General features: G+C 54.4%; 1 protein-coding gene across 2 annotated transcripts in view; it reads right to left on the reverse strand.

Annotated features, from left to right (window-relative positions):
• The window catches only part of INPP5D (inositol polyphosphate-5-phosphatase D), a 121,294-nt gene extending 119,489 nt beyond the window's left edge, over positions 1 to 1,805 (reverse strand). The window contains exon 1 of one of the 2 annotated variants that reach the window (XM_078450771.2): positions 1,468 to 1,805. In XM_078450771.2, coding sequence (XP_078306897.1) covers positions 1,468 to 1,601 — 134 coding nt within the window. In that variant the 5' untranslated portion in view covers positions 1,602 to 1,805. The remainder of the gene's footprint in view (positions 1 to 1,467) is intronic. The other variant, XM_078450772.2, reaches the window with a different exon arrangement.
• Between the last annotated feature and the right edge of the window lie 10,752 nt (positions 1,806 to 12,557).

Consider the following 12,557-nt stretch of genomic DNA (forward strand, 5'->3'; position numbering starts at 1 on the left):
TGCACCAGTTAGCCCTGGAAGGTCTCAGCGGGGGCTCAGCACACAGCGAACACCCAACAGAACCGGCCGCCCACTGGGGCAGGAGACCGGTCCATGCGGGCCCAGCGGAGTCAATTTGGAGTCTCCCCACTATTTCCCAGGCCCTGTTGGTGGGTCCCCACGGGGGCACTGCCTGTGGGGAGGTCCTGGGTCCCCTCCTCTGAGTGTGAGACTGGGGGGGCATGGGAAGCTGGCCTTGGGAGGTGGGCCTCTGGTGCCATCAACACTCAGGCCTGTTTAGGAGCATTTTCTAATACTCCCAGCTGATCCTCGTAGACACCTTGGCTTCTCCTGCCATATCACCCGGAACCCAGGCTCACAGCTTGACAGGGTGAGGAGTGGGGTGGCCTGGGTGCAGCCTCTGGGGTCAGATGGCCCTGGCTTTGACCGTCGTCCGTCGCTTAACCTGTCCGAGCCTCAGTTTCCTCAACTGCAAAGGAGGGGGGTGACACCAGCACCTGCGGTTCAGGTTGCCGTGGGGACGAAATGAGATAACGCCCCGACAAGTACGTACGCTTAATGCTCAAAACGGGTCTGTGTTCAGTGACCTGCCTCCCTGCTGCCTGGTCACAGGGAACTTCCTGCAAGCCCGGGGATGCTGCCTGAGAGGTGCAGGGGGACAGCCCGTCCCCTGCTGTGCCCTGGTGCTGCCCTAGGCCGTGCAGGGGTGCTTAGATGCCAGGGTTGCAGGGCTGAGGGCCTTCTTCAGACATGGGTCAAGAAGGGTGTTTTAAAAAGGAACCTCCAGCAAGTGGCTGGTTCCTCCACTGTTAACAGAACCGGAGCGTTGGGCGATCTCCCGGAGCCGGGAGTGAGGTGAAGCGGGTAGATGAGGGTGGCCGAAATGGGTGGGGGACACAGCCCGGTGCCGGGGTGAGGAGGGAAGAGGCTCTCCCCGTCAGTGATGGTGACTTCCTCTGCTCTCAGGGCCCCGTATGCAACTTCTAGGTGAACTGAAAGGTCCTTCTTGAGCGAACCCACCCCCCATTCTGGCTCCCGAACAACGGCGTCCTCCCGGGACCCAAAGCCTAGGCGCCAGAAGGATCCCCGCTCGCCAGGCCTGCTCCCCAGAGGTCTGCACCGGGGTCTCCGGGCTGGGCACCTGTGACCCACACCTGAGTTGAGCCAGCCGCTGTCTAACAAGGGCACCACCTTGGAGCCCCGAGCTCCCGCCTGCCTCCCAGAGCCTGGAGACCCTCGTCCCGGCCCCTGGCCCTGCCGCTCGTGTGTGACCAGGCCCAGAGTGGCTCTGGGGGGTCCGGCGTTGAAAAAACCTGAGCTCCAAGGCCACGCAGGCCCACAGGGGGCCTCAGCAGGACCCACCAACAAATCCGGGCAGCACACAAGTCGGGCCCACGCATCCCGTGACCCGAAGCCACCCTGTCCCCCGGCGGGCCGCGCCTCCTCCCGCGGGCCCGGCGCACTTACAGCACGCAGAGCGCGTAGGCCTTGGAGATGGACTCGCTGGCACGCACGAGGAAGCTCCCGTCCTTGCCCGTCCTGGACAGCAGCTCCTCGGCCTTGGAGCGGGTGATGTTGCCATGGTTCCAGCAGGGGACCATGGCGGCCACGGGCCTCCCCGGGCCGGGCGGGCGGCCACCCCGGGACCCACACGCCACCGAGGGGAGCTGAGGCCCCCGCACCGCGAGCCGCCGTCGGTCCCCTCTCGGTTGCCCCGCTGCTGCCACCAGCTCCCTGCCCGACTTCCTGTTTCAGGAGCTCAGCGAGGGAAAGGAAGCCAGCAGCGGCAGAGAACTTCCTCATTGCGGAGACCGGCCGGGGGAGGCCGCGCTCCACCTTCCCACCCCGCCCACCCGCCGGCCGCCCCTCCCGCTGCCCCCCCAAGGCCTCCCCGGGGCGGCAGCTGGGTCGTCGTCGGGGTCAGGAGGCTCACGGCCGGCTGCCGGAGAAGCGCGGCCCGGCAGGTGGACGGGCCAGGACAGTGGCCACTGGAGGCCTGTCTGGATGCTCACGTGGGATGGCCACGCCCTGGCCGGATCCCTCGCCTTCGGCTTTACCCTACTCCAGGGGCTACTCAGCTGGGACCACCGCCTGCCCCCCAGGGCCAGGCGAGATTGAGGGAGAGGGGCGCAGTGGAGCCCCCTCCCTATGTGAGAGACTCAGGACACCACTCAGCCTTGGGTGCTGGAAGGACCTTGAGGGACACCACCGGAGGGCTCCAAGGGCCCAGGTGACAGCTCTGTGACACGTTTACACTCGTCCCCAAGCGCCGGTGGGTGTGAAGGAACCCTGTTCTCCGTGGCGGTCCAGCTTAGCCACGCACGAAGAGGGTGGAGGGCTTGGGGACGTTGACCCTGCACAGAGAGAATGCGGGCTGGGTTTTCCCCTCTGGGTCTTTCCAGGACGCTCGGAAATGACACTTCCCCACAGGCTGACCACCTGGCCAAGGATGAAGACCATGGCTTCCGGTGCCCTTTATCCCAGGAGAGTCGGGGTGGCCAGTGGAGCGCCTCCAGGCTGCCGTGGTTGCACTTGCCGGTGGCCCAAAGGAGAGCTGCCCCCATGGGGCCGCCATCCCGGACCAGCAGATTCTGAGGGCTCCAAAGCAGACGTCCGCTCGTGGGGTGCACTCCGTCCTTGGGTCAGGCCCAGCAGGGTCAAGGGGCGCTGCTGACCCATCGCACAAGGCGGCGGTGCCCCCCCATCCCACACCCAGGCCTCGCCCCACCCCCCAAGACATGACAAGAGACCCCCTCCAGAGGCCCGAGCTCAGTGAGCCTCCGTCTGAGCCCCCCAGCTCTACATCGCAGCTTCAGGAGCTGATCAGACGTCTTTCTCTCAGCTGAGGTTTCCTCTTTTCTATCTTGAGGAAATAACCCCTAACGGAGCTCGCCTGTGCTGATGAGCCCTTAGCACCTCCACCTGCATGGACCTCCACACGGCAGGTGATTCTGAACAAGCATGTCCTGATTCTGAGGCCAGAGTGTGGCCTCTGGGCTCCAGGTGGCGTTCCTTCCGGAAACTCCAGCTCAGTGAACTCCCCAGTCCTCACTCCCACCTCCCTAAGCCACTCTGAGCTTCCTCTCCCCTGACCTCTGACCCTGCCCGGCTCCTCCCACTGGACTAACAACTCAACTCCCAAACTCTCAGGACATAGGAAGCAAGGGTCCTCTGGGCAGGCCCCGAGCTAGGCGTGGGGACAAGAGCTGGCCTCCACACTCCAGCCTTCTGGAAGCCAGCTCTACGCTCCCATCACCACCATTTAGCACCCTTCTTGCCTCCCTGCTGACCCTCCAATAACCTCCTCCTTGGTCTCAGCCTCAAGGCCCCTTGGTCTCTTTAGGGCCCATCAGAAGGATCCATCTGCAATCCTGACCCCTTAGTACCTTGACCAGACCCTCCACCACGTCCAAGACTCTTGCACTTATCACTGCCTTCCTGCTACTTTCTCCAGCTTCCCACACCCCCTCTCTCAGGCCTCTGTCCCTACCGAGTCCTGCCTTTCAGCAGAGTCGGGGGGCCAGTGGGACCACCTTTGCCCTTTACCCCTGTGATTTCCCTTGGACACACAGAACACATACATGACACACGCATTTCCCTAATTTTGAAGGCCCATCCCATTTCTACTTCCATCCAACCCAGCTGCCTGAGCCACCTGACATGGTCAGCTTCCTGGTCCCCCTGCCCTTCTGCTGCCCTGTTCGGAAAACCACGACACTTAGACCAGGGCTGCCCTTTCGGTGGGTGGGTGGGGCCTGGGTGAATATTTTTTGCGGGGCCCCTGTCTATATAAACAATGCACTAAAAATGTGTATTATACAATTCATGCACCCACGGGAGGTACAGTGACTTATCATTGAAGATTTAGTATAAGGGATAGAGAGGAGGTAATTATCTATATGTTCAGTGTCCAGTCAGTGCACTGAAGGGTCTTTTGTGACGTCCAGGCTCTTGCTTCCTGTTCAGATCCTGTTTTTTAGTGTCTTGGGTTCACGGAAGCCCTTTGCTGTACCTCAGGGCTCCCCACGGCCCACCAGCCTGGGCAGACAGTCACCCACTGATTCCTACTGGAGGGCAAAGGAATGAAGGAGTGAAGGAAGTGTTGACTCACTGAGTCACCAAAAACAGAGGGAGCCGTGATAGTCAATTTTCTGCAACTTGGCTGGGCCATTATTCTAGATGTCTCTGTGAAGATACTTTTAGATGAGATTAGTATTTATTTTATTTAAACATTTTTTTAGATTCTATTTTTTAAGCAGCCTCTGCACCTAACGTGGGGCTCAAACGCACAACCCCAAGATCAAGAGTTGCATGCTCTGCCAACTGAGCCAGCCAGGCACCCCAAGGTTAGTATTTAAATCCGTAAACTCTGAGTAAAGCAGATTACTCTCCATATGGTGGGTGGGCCTCATGCAATCAGTTGAAGGCCTTTATAGAAAAAGACCAAGGCTCCCATAAGAAGAGGGAATTCTGTCAGCAGATTGCCTTCAGCTTGAATTGCAGTCCCCCCCCCCCCCCCCAGCCTGCCAGCCCACCCTGCAGATTCTGGACTTGTCAGTTTCTGTAATCACATGAGACAATTCCTTAAAAATAAAGCTCTCTCATATATATGTACATACACACACACATCCTGTTGGTGGTGTTTCTCTGGAAAACCCTGACCAATACAGAAGGAACTGTTTGAAAGCTGCCGTCAGGAGTGAACTTCCCTCCCCCCCCCCAGACCTGAGAAAAAGGTATCTTGGGCTGAAGAAGGAGATGGGGTGGCCATTCCCAGAAAACCGGGATAGGACAAGGAGGCCTGAGCCTCCTGTGGTCAAGCAGCGTTGCTCCCAGTGCCAGGGGGCCCAGGGCAAGTGGGTCAGCGCCCCCATCAGGAAAGAGTGACACCCTCTTCTGCCCTGAGAATATACCCTGTCCCCATTGGCCCCTCCCAAATCAAAGGTCAAGGACACTTATCAAGATGGGGAAGGGCTCACTCTCCACTAGAGTGAAAGACGACGACCCAGCAGAGATCTTCTGAGGGCTGAGACACCTCCAAACATAGCAAGGATCATCCCCCCGACCCTCTGCAGAGAAGGAAGGGTGCCTCCTTCTTGGGCCCTCTCTCTCCCAGCTTCACGTCTGTGGGTTCTCGAGCGCTATCAGGGTGCCTGGCTCCACCTGCCTGCCTTCTCACAGACTCCCGGCTCCGCGTCCGCTATGGCATCTTCGGGTGGCTTTTCCAGATCCTCTCCCCAGGCCCCTGCAGACATAAATTCTGCTCAGCAGTCCTCTGAGTGCTGGGCGGGGCTTCTCCCGGAGTCCGGAGCACCCCGAAGGGTGGGAAGGCAGGGTCTCAGTTCACGGCGCGCCCACACTATTTTCCCCTCCAGTCTCAAGTAATTCTATTTCAGGGCTGGAAATCAGACCCCGAGGCACACACCCAGGAACAAGGCCGGATCTGAGCCCCAGCTCTGCCCCAAGATCCCTCTGCTACAGAATGTCTGTGAAGTCACTGAAAGGTCTGGTGCGAGGCAGGTGCTCTCTGATGAGACGGCTCCCGTAGGGGGCCCTCCTGACCGGTGGCTGGACGACAGAGTCCTGGGGGGCCCCAGCCAGCCGCCAGTGCCATTGACGCTGGCCACTGATTTAACAACCCTGGTATGAAAGAGAGGATTCTATAAAAGTGCTCTTTACCTACAACTAAAAATAACCGAAAATAGGTCAGATTCTGAGCCTTGCGACCCCCCACCACCAGGGGGAGCCTCCAACTCTTGCCTCCATCCATGAGTTCCTGTGTGGGGAGAGCTGTTCCTTTCCAAGAGTCCCGCCTCTGCCGTTCCCATAGTAACGACGCCATAGGGCCGGAGGCTATTTCCCAAGGGGTCCAGGGGCCGAGTTCATCATTGTGCTCAAGGATTTCCCTCGAATACCAAAGGCCTGGCAGCGAGCAGCTCTCCCCTTGCCAGAAGATCAAATAGGCCTGAACTGCAACCAGGAGAATAGGGCTCGATTTGGGGGAAGAATTGGGTAAGAGAGAAAAATCACATCTACAAAAATAACTTGTGTCTTTTGCCAAGATTGTTAAGGACACAGGGACATATTCAAAATACAATGGTAAGTTAAAAAAAAAAAAAAAAAAAGGAAAAAAAATCAGGAAACCGAGTTGAGGATACAGCATGAATCCAGCTGTGGAAAAAACTTTATCCTGGGAAATCACCGAATCTGAAGAGTGCTGAGTTAAGTGGCATATCCACGAGCGATTTTTTTTCCTCCTTCTAGTTTCCCAGATTTCCTTTAGGACCACATGCTACTTTTATGTAAATAGAAATTAAATAAATACAAAGACAACTAGGGTTCCAGAAGTTTTGCGTGAAATCTTTCTGGACAACTTGGCTTTGGGCTGGTTGCATCCCAGTTACATGTCCCTCTGGAAGCATAAGGAAGAGAGAGGAACCGAGGCCTCATCTTTTTTTTTTTTTTCTTTTAACCCTGTCATACAGCCTACTTTTTTCACTTCACAATATTTCTGAACATTTCGTGGAGCTTTTTTGTATCTACCATAGTCTTTGAAAAGCTAGCATACTAGGGCCACCGGGGTGGCTGTAGGTTGAGCGTCCGACTTTGGCTCAGGTCAGGATCTCGAGGTTCGTGAGTTCAAGCCCCACACTGGGCTCGCTGCTGTCAGCGAAGAGCCCGCTTCGGATCCTCTGTCCCTCGCTCTCTGCCCCTCCCCCACTTGTGCTCTCCCAGAAATACATTTTTAAAAAAACTTAAAAAAGAAAAAAAGCTAGCATACTATGATATGCCGTAGCATCATGCATTGTACCAGTCTCCTACCGGTGGCCCCTGAGAGTGTTTCCAATATTTGTTATTACAAATCCCAGTCAGTGTGTCTGTTGGATATAGATCCTCAGAAGGGCGAGGGGTCCAAAGGCAGTGCACGTTTTTCTTTGGGGTTAATTATGCCATATCGTCTTCTATTTTTAAATTTTTTTTCACGTTTTTACCTATTTTGACATCTCCACGTCACCTCCAGCCTCTGTCCCAGCCCCGAGCGCTTCCCGATCCTCCCTTGCCTGGGCCTGTCGCTGCATTTCCCAAATGCATTTTCTGCCAACAGCCATCAGCTTTCCGTGGCGACTACACGTCAGCTCCTTCCCGGCTTCGTGTTCGGTCGGTCTTCCTCTTTGCCTCCACAGCCAGCAGAGCTCTTCACCAATGCCCAAACCAAAAGCAAATCCATGCTGTTGGTTCTAACTTCATTCCCATCAGCATCTTCTGCCCGCTCTTGTCTTGTGAACTTCCTCCTGCGCCGAGGCCCCTGGCTGGGAAGCCCTGGGATTTCTTGACCGTATCCCTGCTCCCTGAGGGGGTCCCCAAGCTGTGTGAACGTCGTCTCTGAAATGCCCCTCTGAGGACCCTCTTCCTGGCTTGCAGATGGCTGCCTTCTCGCTTCCTCCTCACGTGGCCTGTATGAGACGGGGGAGAGTGGGAGACCTTCTCTCTCTTCCTCATTTTTTTAAAAAATTTTTTAATGTTTATTTATTTTTGAGAGAGAGAGGGAGACACAGAATCTGAAGCAGGCTCCAGGCTCTGAGCTGTCAGCACAGAGCCCGATGCGGGGCTCCTAACTCACCAACTGTGAGATCACGACCCGAGCCCAAGTCAGAGGCTTAACCGACTGAGCCACCCAGGCGCCCCACTCTTCCTCTTCTTATAAGGCTACCAAACCTCTAGGATTTGGACCCCATTTTGATGAACTCATGTGACCTTACTTACCTCCTAAAAACCCTATCTCCGAATACAGTCACACTAGGGGTTAGGGCTTCAACATGTGAATTCAGAAGGGAAACGATTTGGTCCACAGCAGTACCTATTAAATATTTGCTGCATTATAACAAAAGCTAATATCTATCTACCAGCTACTATGTGTGAGACGCTGTGCTAAGCTCTTGGCATATGAATTGCTTCATTCATTCCTCGTGATACCCCATAGGGGGTCTCATTATAATCTCCGTTTAACTGGCAGAGAGATGGAGAACCAGAGACATTAAGTAAATAATTCATCTGCAAGTTAGTGGCAGATCGGAGATTCTAGCTCTTGTCTGCTTGACCTCATAACCAGTATGCACATTGCACACTTTGGGTTGGATGAGACTGAAATTCTGTGTGGACTCTGGAATCCTTAGGTCAGAGCCTTTGCTCCATTCACCTAAAGGCTCCCCTGCATCGTCTGTGGAAGCCCCATGGGCCCCCATTGTTGGGAGTAGCACAGGTGAAGAAGTAGCTGGGTTCCAGGCAAGGGTGCTGGTCTCCTGCTCATGAGAGTTTCAGAATTAGAACAGGTTCCTTGAGGAGAACAGAAGTTTGGTTCACACTCAACCCTCCAGGTTTCTTTTTGTTTGTGTTTATTTATTTATTTTGAGAGAGAGAAAGTGCATGCATGCAAATTGCGGAGGAGGAGGAGGAGGAGAGAGAGAGAGAGAAAGAGAGAGAGAGAGAGAGAGAGAGAGAGAGAGAGAGAGAGAGAATCCTAAGCAGGCTCCGTGCTGTGCAGAGCCCAACACAGGGCTCCATTTCACGAACCGTGCGATCATGACCTGAGCTGCAATGAAGACGCTTAACCAGCCGGTGCCCAGGTGCCCCAGATTTCTTCCCGTGAACTCAAGTATGGTGTGATGACCACCTGGTAGGGGGCACTGGGGCCTCGGCTGCTTGTTGAACCTGTCGACCTGCAAATCCCTTCCCGTCTGCAGGTCCCCGTTCTCCTCGTAGTAGTGGCCAAGCTCATCTCCCAAATCTGCAGTTCCAAGCCCTGGGCTACAATCCAGACTGCAAACAACCTCCAGGGTCACCTTCCTAAAGCCTTGCTTTGGTCTAGCCGCGTCCAACTGAAAATCCTCCGATGGCTCCTGGCTGTCCGTAGAACAAAGCCCCTGCAATTGCAAATCCTGCATTTGCAAAAACTCTAAGCGGGCTCACCAAATTAACCTGTGTCCCTTCGTCCTTCTTCTTTCCCACCCCACCTTTGGGGACTTGGTAGGAGCCCTCCTGACTCCATGTCTGGAGGGGCATCTACTCCCACGCCTGTCCATTGTAGCGGTGGCTACTGGAATGTGTACAACCAGATCTTGACCTCCAGACCTTGCTCTACCCCTCAGACCACCGCCTCCCTCCCTTCTGTCTTCCACAGACCTCAGTCCTTACCCTTCCCCCCTTCCCTTGTCCCCATGACGGGCCTCTCTCCACCCTCAACTCCTCTCCCCGCCCCCTCCTCCCGCCACCCCTCCCTGAAAGCCTCCAGCCAGGTTCTTCCCTCGGATGGGGTGCTGACCTTCCCCAGAACAACCCCTTACCAGGCAGCTTGGCCTGGACAGATGCCCAGCTCCCAACCTGCATGGCGGCCAGGCTCTTGCAGACATGCCCTCTGCCTTCCCCACTGGCCAGAGCCAGCGTTTTCCCCGTTGGCCTACCTCACCTCCCCACGCTCCTCAGAGCCGCTCACCCAGAAGCCAGAAGCCATCAAAAAAGAAACCCCTCACTTTTCTGCCCAGGTAGCTGGGCCTCCCAGGACACCTTCAAATGCATCTTCATCTGCCTCTCTCCTCGCCATTCTGGGTTCCCGTGTCACCTTGCTGGGACACCAGCTCCTGAAGGCACCCTGCCCCCCCCCCCGCCCCCCAGATTTTCTCTCTCTCTCCTCCCCCTCGTCCCACAAGGAAGCTTAAAATTTTTCTATCTTAAATCAACAACAACCCTCCCTGCCAAGGGTTCCCAGCCTCGGCTGTGCATTTGAAAGGCTCCACACCAGCCCAATTAAAAAGAAATCTCTCAGGAGGGTCTGGACACCCCCGGCGAGTCCAGTGGGCAGCCGAGACTGAGAGCCAAGTCCCCACCTGCTTCCTTCGTGCCTGGGTATTGCCCAATTCTGTGCCTTCACTGGTGATCCTTTTGAATAAACTGTCCTTGCTGTCACAGCGTCTTGTATTCCCACTGAAAACCTCTTGTCAAAATTCCAATCGCTCCCCTCTCCCAACATTCTCGCTGTGGCGTGCCGCCTTTCTGGAACCCTGACTGCTGCCCCCCCGCCTTGCTGTTCCTCCCTCCCAGCCTGTCTCATCCCCATCCCCTGATATACGGCTGCTTCCCCACTTTTGTTCCTGGCCTTCTCTTTTGTCTGTCTGCTGCTCTCCCAGGGCCCTTTCCCCACGAGGGCTTCCAAATCTGCCTTTCCAGACCTGACGTCATTCCTAAGCCTCGTCCACACTTCCCGCTGCCCAGGTGGTTTTCTTACGGGCACTAAAGCCCTACTTCACCTGAGTTTCCCAGTTTTACGGTGAAAACCTGTTCTTCCACGTGGTCACCCAACTACCCAGTCTCCCAAGCCAGAATCCAAGTCTTCACCCCCCCTCCTTTCACCACCTACATCTGATGAATCACCCAGCTGTAGAACCCTCCAGAATATCCACTCCCTTCGATGCAGCCTCTCTGGTCCTGGCTTCGTTCACCCTGACATCATGTGCCCCCTGGACTTTTCCAGAGGACTGTCACTAGCCTGTCCTCCTTCAGGATCCCCCGACCCCCAAACACACACACACACACACACACACACACACACACAATCTCTCACTCTGTCCTCCAAATTTCTTTTTTTTTTTTTTTATTTTTTTTTCAACGTTTTTTATTTATTTTTGGGACAGAGAGAGACAGAGCATGAACGGGGGAGGGGCAGAGAGAGAGGGAGACACAGAATCGGAAGCAGGCTCCAGGCTCCGAGCCATCAGCCCAGAGCCCGACGCGGGGCTCCAACTCACGGACCGCGAGATCGTGACCTGGCTGAAGTCGGATGCTTAACCGACTGCGCCACCCAGGCGCCCCTGTCCTCCAAATTTCTACCAAGCTCTTTCTGAACTGCACCTCTGAGTCTGCATCTCCTCCAGATCAGATCTCCTGATGCCTTTCTGTTATCACAGGATGAAAGGCTAGCTCCCTGGCAGGTTGTACCAAGCCATTCAAGACCCATCATGGAATTGCCTGATCGTCTCATCCCCTATACTCACTCTGGGCTCCAGCATGACCACATTGGTACCTTGATGTGTTCGTTCGTTCATTCATCCATTCGCTCATTCAACACATAATGACTGAGAGCTCCCATACACCCAGACACCATCTTAGACCCCACGATGTAGCAGGGCACACAGCCCCTGTCCTCCTGGACTTGCACTCTGCATTGGGATTTCTCGCTCTGTGCTATGATACTTGTTCATGGTTGAACTCCTTCCCAGCTGTCATTCCCCTTCGGCCACGCAGGACAAGGGCAGACTCGGGAACCTGACCACCTGGCTCGGCCACTTACCGGCTTGTACGATCCTGGTCAAGGGGCTTCATCTTTCTCTGCCTCAGCTTCTTCCTCTGTAAAATGGGGACAATAATAGTAACCTGCCTTATAGTATCGGGATGAGGAATAAATGAGTGGACAGCTGCAAAGGGCTTGGAATAATGCCTGGTGCACAGGCAGGCCTCAAGGGACATTCACTATTGTTTTCTACCATCAGCTCAGTGCCTGAGTAATGAGTACTCGATACATGTTTTCTGGCTGGATTAGAGAAGAAAACAGTAGAAGTAGTTAGCACATTGGAAGTTTGGTTCTCGGTGGAAACCAGGTAGCCCTGGTGTTACAAAGCCACGCTCTCATTAAAAGATCTAGAAAGGAGAAAAATGCTACCCACGGGGAAATAACATGACTCAGGTACCCGTCACTGAGCTCCCACTGACCTAGCACGTCCTTGGGCAGAAAGGAGGGCCTGCATGCTCAACCAGTGACCCATTGGGCCCGAAGAAAAGTAAAGGAACTGACAGTCATCGGGATTCCACCTGCTTTTGCTGGGACCCTGGAACTTCTGGTCCAGAGCAGGAGGGAGGTGGGGGGATATACAGGGGCCTTTGAAAAGCCAAGTCATGCCCCCTTCCCAGGACTTTTTCCTTCATCAGATGAACACAGTTAGACCAGAGAATATTCGGGGAAGGGCTTTCTTACCTCTGTGATTCTAGAATTTTCTGTATGTGTGTCTACCACTGGTCTTTAAGCCAGATCATAGACCATGTAGGGAGAGAGTAGGAACCATGACTTATGAATTAAGGAACAAATACGTGACTTAATTCAATTTTTCCAGGAGCTCAGAATACAAATATAAAAATATGAAAAATATAAAAGAAAAAAGCCATTTCAAGACATTTTAATTCATAATGAAGAGTTGCACTTTACATTTGCAAACAACACATCTCGAGAGATTTCACACGTTCATCTTCGACTCAGTAATTCCTCTTAGAGGATTCAGTTTACAGAATGATCACAGATAAAGACGGAGGTTTACTCACAAAGATGTTCATCTCAGTGTTTTTATAACAGAAAAGAAGTAAAAGTACCTTCAATTTCTAATACCCAAGAATGATTGCATAGTTCGCAGTATGTTTCTTCGACATATTATCTTTTGCAAGAATATAACATGGGGGAAATGCTTCGGGTATAATGTCAAGTGGGGAGGAAAGGCAGCATCCCACGTTGATTCTAC

Source organism: Panthera onca, chromosome C1 (assembly GCF_046562875.1).
Source record: "Panthera onca isolate mPanOnc1 chromosome C1, mPanOnc1 haplotype 2, whole genome shotgun sequence".
NCBI lineage: Eukaryota > Metazoa > Chordata > Mammalia > Carnivora > Felidae > Panthera > Panthera onca.